The sequence below is a fragment of the Dryas octopetala genome, chromosome 3 (assembly GCF_963921425.1).
Source record: "Dryas octopetala chromosome 3, drDryOcto1.1, whole genome shotgun sequence".
In the NCBI taxonomy this organism is placed as follows: Eukaryota; Viridiplantae; Streptophyta; class Magnoliopsida; order Rosales; family Rosaceae; genus Dryas; species Dryas octopetala.
Window position 1 is genome coordinate 10,562,153 of NC_141368.1, and position 8,134 is coordinate 10,570,286.

Consider the following 8,134-nt stretch of genomic DNA (forward strand, 5'->3'; position numbering starts at 1 on the left):
ATGACGAGAACCACGCCATGAGGTTGGGGCTGGGATGGAGATGGGTTGCTAGTAATTATTTTTGATTGTGTTCTTTATTGTCTTTTTGTATTAGGTTATATTTGTCATTTCATTTCACAAATTAGCAAGGGTGTGTAAAAAAAAAAAAATGGTGCGTTTGTAGCAACCCTCATTTTAAAAAGTTGAAGAGGTGTATAATGAGAAAAATGTGTGTAATGGGAGAAAATAGAGTGCGGCATATAATAGCACTAAACCTCCACATAATTTTCAACCAACAAAAAAAAAATTATAATTTCTAGGCCTAACTTAGGAAAAATTATAGGGTATAACCGATATACCGCCACGTAATATAACTAATCCAACGTGTAAGAGTATTACTAGACGATAGGGTATAGTATTAATAACATCTACTCATATTATAACAAATAAACTGATTATACCACGTGTCAATATAACGATTATAGAAAATAATTTTTCTCAACCTAAACCACTAGCTACTACCACTAGCTACTACAATGATTATGCCACTAAACATCCACATTAGTGTCCGCAAGCCCCAACTGGCAACACCGGAACCTCCCAAGTTCCGAACTCAGTGTCCAGTCTCCAATCTCTACCCGCTTCACCTTCTTCCCCAAATTGCTCGTAAATAGGGTTTCAGAAAAACCTCTGCCAATTGCTTCCCTCCTCTCCCATCAATGTCTGCCGTGGGCGAAAACTCGGTGGCCTCAAAACCCACTCCAATTATTGTACTCAATAGTCCTCCTGTGGACTCCTCCACACCTACAAAACCCGCCCAATGCCCCATGCAATTCATAGCCTCCGTCGCCTCCAAGCTCGCCTCCCAGCCCCTCCAGAACTTCGGCCCCGGTGTCTGGGGTGTCCTCACCGCCATCACCAACAATGCCCGTAAACGCCAGCAGGTACTATAACCCTAAACCTTACATTACTCTCTCTCTCTCTCTCTCTCTCTTTCATTTCGTGGGTGTTGTTTTGGTGTTTCTTTCTCTATTTGTTGAAATTTGTGTGCTGTATTTACTGACTGCGAATCGGGTTTTGTTATTTTTGGAGATCAAAACCCGAATTTTGTACAATTGTCTCAGTTTTACTTGGTGCTGATTAAATAATTGATAGTTCTGGAAAACCCTTGTAAATGGTGTTATATTTATGAGGACTGGCTGTTTCAGGTCGAAATTATTCACTTTTAAAAAAAATAAAAAATTCTGGCTATGAATTTGCTTGAATTGGATATTGTTTGCATTGTTGAGGCTATTCATTTACGTTGTTTTGATGCAATGGTCGTGAGTCTGGACTAATATTTAAAAAACGTAAACGCAAATTTGCAAAGCAGGGCATAAATATGCTTTTGACTGCCGATGAGCATTGCCTTGGCCGAACGGTAGGCGTTAAGCGTTTCCAAATTGAATCGACTTCTGTTAGTGGAAATCATTGCAAGATATATAGGAAGAGCGTTGCTATTGAAGATACAAAGCATACGTCGATATTCTTGAAAGATATGAGGTTCTCTATTGTTCTTCTTAGAGTTCTCTCAGTTACATTTTTTAATTTTCAAATTATAATTTTTGATTACATTGAGACTTTTGGCTTTTCCAGCACAAATGGGACATATATCAACTGGGAGAAGTTGACAAAACTTAGTCCTGATACTGAAGTACGCCATGGAGATATTATATCACTTTCTGCACCTCCTCATCATGGTAAAACTACTGTGCCTTGTGCACCAAGTTTATTGCTTCCCTTCCCCACAAAATAAAATAACTATCTCTTACTCCTAGCAGAACTTATTTTCTTTAGAAAGTATCAATAATTGAGATGTTAAGACTAAAGAACTTAGTGTATCTAATTGGTTTCTTAAAGGAAAATTTGAGGGGTGGTTAATTCTAAGAATTTTTGTAAGATATCATTTTAGATTTTTATAGTTTGTAATCCATAGTCTCTTTGACGGAAAGTTATTGACCTTTTTATCTGGCATATTTACAGAATTTGCATTCGCATTTGTATACAGAGATGTTGTTGTCTCCACTCCCAGTACAGATGGTGCATCTGCAAAAAGAAAAGCAGGTATCGTGGCAATGTTATTATGTATGTTATTAATACTCTTTATATATTTTCTTGCTATGTGCTCATCTCGTCCTCAGATTAGAGTCAATTCTAGATGCTGAGTACATGTGTTCATAATATTAGTTAAAGCACATTTTTCTTGTGGTTTTGGCAGCTTTGAAAGCATTCAAGGCTTTCAGGGAACACTGCTCATTCAGCAGTATCACTATAGATAACTAATTTACTCAGGGCATAATACATCTTTAGAGGTTTGATTAAAAAATTGTTCCTAAGTTGAACAGAAATTGGTATTCCTTACGTGGTACTTGTGAAGATAATTTTTTTATGCCCTTTTGGCCTTCTGGCTGAGCTCTGGAGGAGATCAACTTCTGGATAGCCCGAAATTCAGAAAAGTTTTATGGAGCTGGCAATGGTATAACCCAGTGGTGTGGTCATGGCATCTAAAAGGGTCTTGTGGTTAGGGTTTCATTTCTTGAAATTGACGAAGGAGAAAAAGGTTAAAAGAGAAAAGAGAAATAGGACCAATGTAGAAAAAGAAGAAAATAAGAGCATGTAGGGATAGCGTGGCTCTGGTGGACTTGTCGTTAATGTTGCTTACTTTGTATATGATATAGTTCTCATTATTTCTGTGATATATTTTTTCTTTTATTTTAATACAGGGGAATTTGTTACTGAGAACAAAAGACTGAAAGGTATTGGCATTGGTGCCCCCGAGGGTCCTATATCTCTTGATGATTTTCGAAGTCTTCAACGGTCAAACACGGTACATTAGTTTGATGATGTAACAGAAATGATGGCTAACTTTTGTAACTGTTGAATTCATCCTTGAAAGTCAAGATAATTCACTTGTCTGAAAAATTATCATCTGCAGGAATTGTGGAAGCAATTAGAAAATCAAGTCGTTACAATTGATACATTGCGCAATGAGAATCGTCTGGCTGTTGAGCGTTATGAAAATGTATGCTTCTGGTGAACTGTGACCTCTCTCTCTCTCTCTCTCTCTCTCTCTCTCTCTCTCTCTCTCTCCCCTCCCCCCTGTCTTCCCACCTCTACCTTGGAACAATGCAAGCCTGTGTTTGAATACATTGATTGGTATAAGTGAGTGCACACTTTTGTGCTTGCTTAAGTGTCTGAAAATTTCTCTTAAATAAAGTGCGGGTTGCTTGACATTTACTGTGTATTGTAGAATCCTTGACATGGAATACATCAATCTACTTATATGTAACAGATGATATTTAAACCTGTAGGAAAAGAAAGAATTGAAAGAATCAGTTGCAAAACCTTTCCTTGATCAATGCAAAGCGTTGCAACATACTCTGGAGGTTTCGCAGAAGGAGCTGGGAGAGGTCAATAGAATATCCGCAGAACAAAAACATGCTATGGAAGACCTTAATGAAAGGCTTAGTGCTTCCATGCAGTCATGTACTGAAGCAAATGAAATAATGAATACGTAAGGCATATATTTTTCGGTCATGGTTTTACTTATATAATATTTTTATTTTTGTAAGTCTTATATAGTGTTACTAATAACACTATATTGTTTGAGTAGCTATCCCCCTGTTTTCTGGCTAGGAGTTCAAATTGCTTCTTGTTATACCCGATCACAAGTGTGTAGTTCCAATTTTCTGAGCCAAGGCCTGGGAAGAAGTGAAGAACACACCATTTATTTTGGGTGGCCATCTTTTGGTTTTTTTTTTTTTAATTGATAAAAGCATTGCAGGAACCTATCATTGACAATACTATCTAATAAAATATATATTCTTTTTGTTTATCTGTTTTTCCTTTTAGATGCTATGAACATGGTGTAACAAATGGTTTATGGCAATCAGTATACCTGCTATGCTTATAGTGGGATGGCTAATAGCTTTGCTTTCTAACATTTATTTACACATCAAATTATTGTTTATCATGCTTCATTTGAGCATGCCAATGCTAGCATGACTTGTTATAGTAACAGTGGTGCTCTGATTGTGTGATTCTCTTCCCACCATTTGTGCAAAAAACCGAGAGCAAATTTGTTTTTGCTGTAAAATTTTGCAATAGCCTTATGTCTTGTCTGTAGTCAGAAGGCATCTATAGCTGAACTCAAGACACAGTTGGATGAAGAGAGAGATCAGAGAAGAGAAGAACGAGAAAAGGCAGCAGCAGATTTAAAGGCAGCAGTACAGAAAACTCAATCAGAGGCTCAAGAGGAATTAAAACGATTTTCTGATGCTGCCACAAGACGAGAAAGAGAGCAACAAGAAGTAATCAATAAGCTTCAGGTCTGAATGGTTTTACAACTCCTTATTTCATTTATAGAAGTTAGATTTTGATTGAGTTGAGGAATGATATATTGACATTTGTGGTCTCAGGAATCAGATAGAGAAACTTGTGAACTAATAGAAACCTTGAGAACCAAATTGGTAATATTGGCAGTAACTTTATTTGTATATATTTTTTTACACATTGTGTAACTAAATACTTCCTTAACCATTGGAGATCCTTGTCTTGATTCCCTTATGTGCTGCAGGAAGATGCTAGGCAAAAGTTGGTAATCTCTGACAATAAAGTTCGCCAGCTAGAAACCCAAGTTTGTGATGAGCAGTTGGTTTCTGAAAGTAGACAAAAAGTAAATGCCCCTTATGCCTACTTAGATATTATTATAGTTATCTTCACCTGCAAATACTTGTTGAAGCTAAGTCCATAATACCATTGTGGTTGTTTGGACAGAGAGTGGAAGAACTTGAACATGAGGTGAAAATACTGAGGAAAGAGCTTGAGAGTGAAAAGGTAGAAATGAAAACTTTCCTCTTAGATCCTCATTCACATTAAATTTTCGCTGTCACTTTTGTTAATCTCTGCATGTGTTATGTAACTTTTCTGAATTATGTTGATTGGATGAAAACTATAACTATCATAAACAAAACGTGTATGAATAGTCTTTTACGGTTTTGCCGATGTGTCATGCAAATGAAGCGTTTCAATTTTGTTATAAGCAAGACTGTGCATGTTTGTTTGCAAATACAGATACTTTTTTGTTGGCAATTGAAGTTTATATTATCAATTTTATTCTTCTTGTTGCTGGTAGCAGGCGGCTCGAGAAGAAGCATGGGCTAAAGTTTCTGTCCTGGAACTAGAGATAAATGCTGCAATGCGAGATCTTGATTTTGAGAGACGGAGATTAAAAGCTTCCAGAGAAAGAATTATGCTTCGGTAATATTCCTGAAGTATTATAATGATTTTATCTATTTCACAAGTCACAGGGCAGTGTTTGAGTAAACTATTTTTGTCTTACATCTGCAATTTGTTTGATATCTTTTGTTAGCATTTTTTATCCCTTCTTTTCCTGTTATGTCATTGTTGAATGACGGAATCTCTTTGTGGAAGTGTAATGTGGGATTATTGATTATCAGCCCCTCCCCCTCACTGCTGGCTAATGGTGACCCTCCTCCCCCTGCATCCTCTCTCTCTCTCTCTCTCTCCCTCCTGCACCGGACCCAAGGGGTGTCCAATGATCTTGTTGGTCCCCAGATCGGAGGTCACAAAGAGACTGCAGAGAGAGAAAGAGGGGGGTGTCAGGGGGTCTCTAGTGGCCGTTGCAGGGGAGGGGATGTCAACGAATTTGCGGGCTAGCCATCGGGTGGGTGTTTGTGTAGTGAAGATGAGATGGAGGGGTGGGGAGAGAGGAGAATGTAATTTTTTTTAAAAAGAAATTTGATTTTATGGTTTTTCTGAACGGGTAAATTTGAATAAAAATTTTACACTAAAAGGAGGGGGCGGGGGGATATAGAGAGTAATAGCCTCACCCTTCTAGGAGCAATTTACTTACTGTAAATACATGGTTTTTATGCAGGGAGACACAACTAAGATCTTTTTATTCCACAACCGAGGAGATTTCTGTACTGTTTGCTAAACAGCAGGAACAGTTGAAAGCAATGCAGAGGACACTGGAAGATGAGGAAAATTATGATAACACATCAGTTGATATCGACCTCAATATGGCTTTTGGTGATATAAATAGAGCGGAAGGCAGAGAAAATGAAGCAGTCAGATACCGTGGTAACATTATTGCCAAGGCAGGGTTAGGTACAACGCCCCAGAGGTCTGACGGAAATCAAGTTGGAACTTCTAGCGATGAAGTCAGTGTTACAGAGAAGCATGACTGTGATATCAGAAGCCAAGAAGGCCAGCATACCGAAGAGGCAGAATTTACAAGTGCAGACCATGGTTTCAGGGGTGGCTTCGGTTCTGACATTGATGGTGTTGGCACAGCACCTCTTATGGAGGGAGACGGCATTGGCACTGAGCATGTTCCTGAAACTGAAAGCCCTGGAATCAATGGTGAGCAGAATATTGATTTGAATAAGATTGCCACTTTAGGTGGGGATACAATGCAACTTGATGATGAAGCCAATGTACAAGGAAATGATGAGCAGGTTCCAGTGATTGGTCAGGAGCGTCACTCCCAATCAAATAGCCCCCATGAAATTCTGAAAGGTATGGAAGATACCGAAGCTGGTGGCACAATCAGGACAGGAGACCTTTTAGCTTCTGAAGTTATTGGTAGCTGGGCTTGCAGCACAGCCCCTTCTGTCCATGGAGAGAATGAATCTCAAAGTAGAGATAACAATGAGGAAGGTGCTGCTGTGCCACACGAATCCACCGATCAGGTGGCTGAAAGCCAAAGTACTCCATCTTCTGAGGCTGATCGCATGAGACGGAATCATGAACGTCAAGCACTGAGTGAAATGATTGGAATTGTTGCTCCCGATCTAAAAGAGCAGTTTGTTGGTACTGTGGATGATAGTTGTGATGATGGGAGAGAAAAACAGGGTTCTACGTCCAACTCCGATACTGTGAGTTGTACGAACAATGAAGAGGATAACAGAACTGATGCTGAATCGGATGCGGAGACCATGGGTGGCGATCAGGGTAATGAAGATAAAAAATTGGATAATGCAATGGACGAAGATACAGAAGAAGATTCTCTTGGATAATAGGCGTGTAAGGAATGCACCAAGTAGTCTATTACTTTTTTGGTTTGGAAAGGAGTGGACCTGTAAATACTCAAGACAAGTCTGGATTTTGCATTTCTTTTTTTTCTTTTCATTTATTATTTTCAAGAATTCTTACTCTTGTAGTTACCATTATGGTGTATATATATGTAGCTTTTTTCTACCTTTCACCAAGGAATCATTTTGTATTTTCGCTTTTGGTGGGGCAAAATGATCAAATGCCAATGGATGATGAACTAGGATAATAAAGGATCAAAGCAGTGAAGTTCAAACGTGGGTAGTATGTAACTTGTAAGGTTAGTCTTTGGTTTCTTTGAGACTTAAGAGTTGCCCATTTGACATCCCTAGATCTGCCACCTCAAAATTGAGACTTGTTTTTCTTGAGCAGGAAAGTTTTGAGGTATATATAATTTTCGAATAGTCAGTATTTTTTTATAATTGGGATTTGATGCGTATTGTGGTTTCAGGAATCCCCTTCCTTCCCCAATCTCAACTATGGACTGTGCTTCGAATATTGAAAGATTGTGCACCAGAAATATTTTATCTTTAAATTGAGTTTGCATTGGTGTAAATAATTTTCCCCCTTCTGTACATTATTAACCAGGCTTGAAGTTTAGATTCTCTCATTGACGAGACAATCCATAGTCTCTAATCTTAGTCGTTTAAGTCATATATTAGAATCATAATGGTTGGTTATAATCTAAAAGTAATGAGCATTTCTGGCTTAGAAGTCAGAATTTCAGTGAATTTGTCAACCAAGTGTTAATTTATGAAGTTAAAATGTTAAGGTGAGCAATCAATATACAGTTCATTCGTTCCAAAACTTGGTAAAGAGGAACCCCATTACGCTCTTCCTCCTTGAGACTGAAATATTGCAAGATGTAGTTGCTTTCCCATTGAGCAAGACTCCAACCCAAAAAAAAAATTAGTGTAGCACATAAGATCGACACATAACCGTTAATGTAGGAATGGCTACTCGATACCTTCTAAAAGTAATCAAAAAATGGGTCCCAAAGAGTAGCCACTTTTGTGCAACGGGTAAAGACTTGGATGAT

General features: G+C 38.2%; 1 protein-coding gene across 2 annotated transcripts; it reads left to right on the plus strand.

Annotated features, from left to right (window-relative positions):
- The first annotated feature begins 551 nt into the window (after positions 1-551).
- On the plus strand, positions 552-7,253 carry LOC147290768 (SMAD/FHA domain-containing protein). 2 transcript variants are annotated; one of them, XM_086238330.1, is made up of 13 exons: positions 552-923; positions 1,352-1,521; positions 1,615-1,718; positions 2,002-2,082; positions 2,742-2,845; positions 2,954-3,040; positions 3,330-3,532; positions 4,145-4,346; positions 4,437-4,487; positions 4,595-4,693; positions 4,795-4,854; positions 5,153-5,277; positions 5,918-7,253. In XM_086238330.1, exons 1-13 carry the CDS (start codon positions 699-701, stop codon positions 7,059-7,061), a joined length of 2,655 nt encoding a protein of 884 aa, XP_086094456.1. In that variant the 5' UTR covers positions 552-698; the 3' UTR covers positions 7,062-7,253. The 2 variants fall into 2 exon arrangements, with proteins under 2 accessions (XP_086094456.1, XP_086094457.1); XM_086238331.1 differs by having other exon boundaries at positions 5,156-5,277.
- The last annotated feature ends 881 nt before the right edge of the window (positions 7,254-8,134 follow it).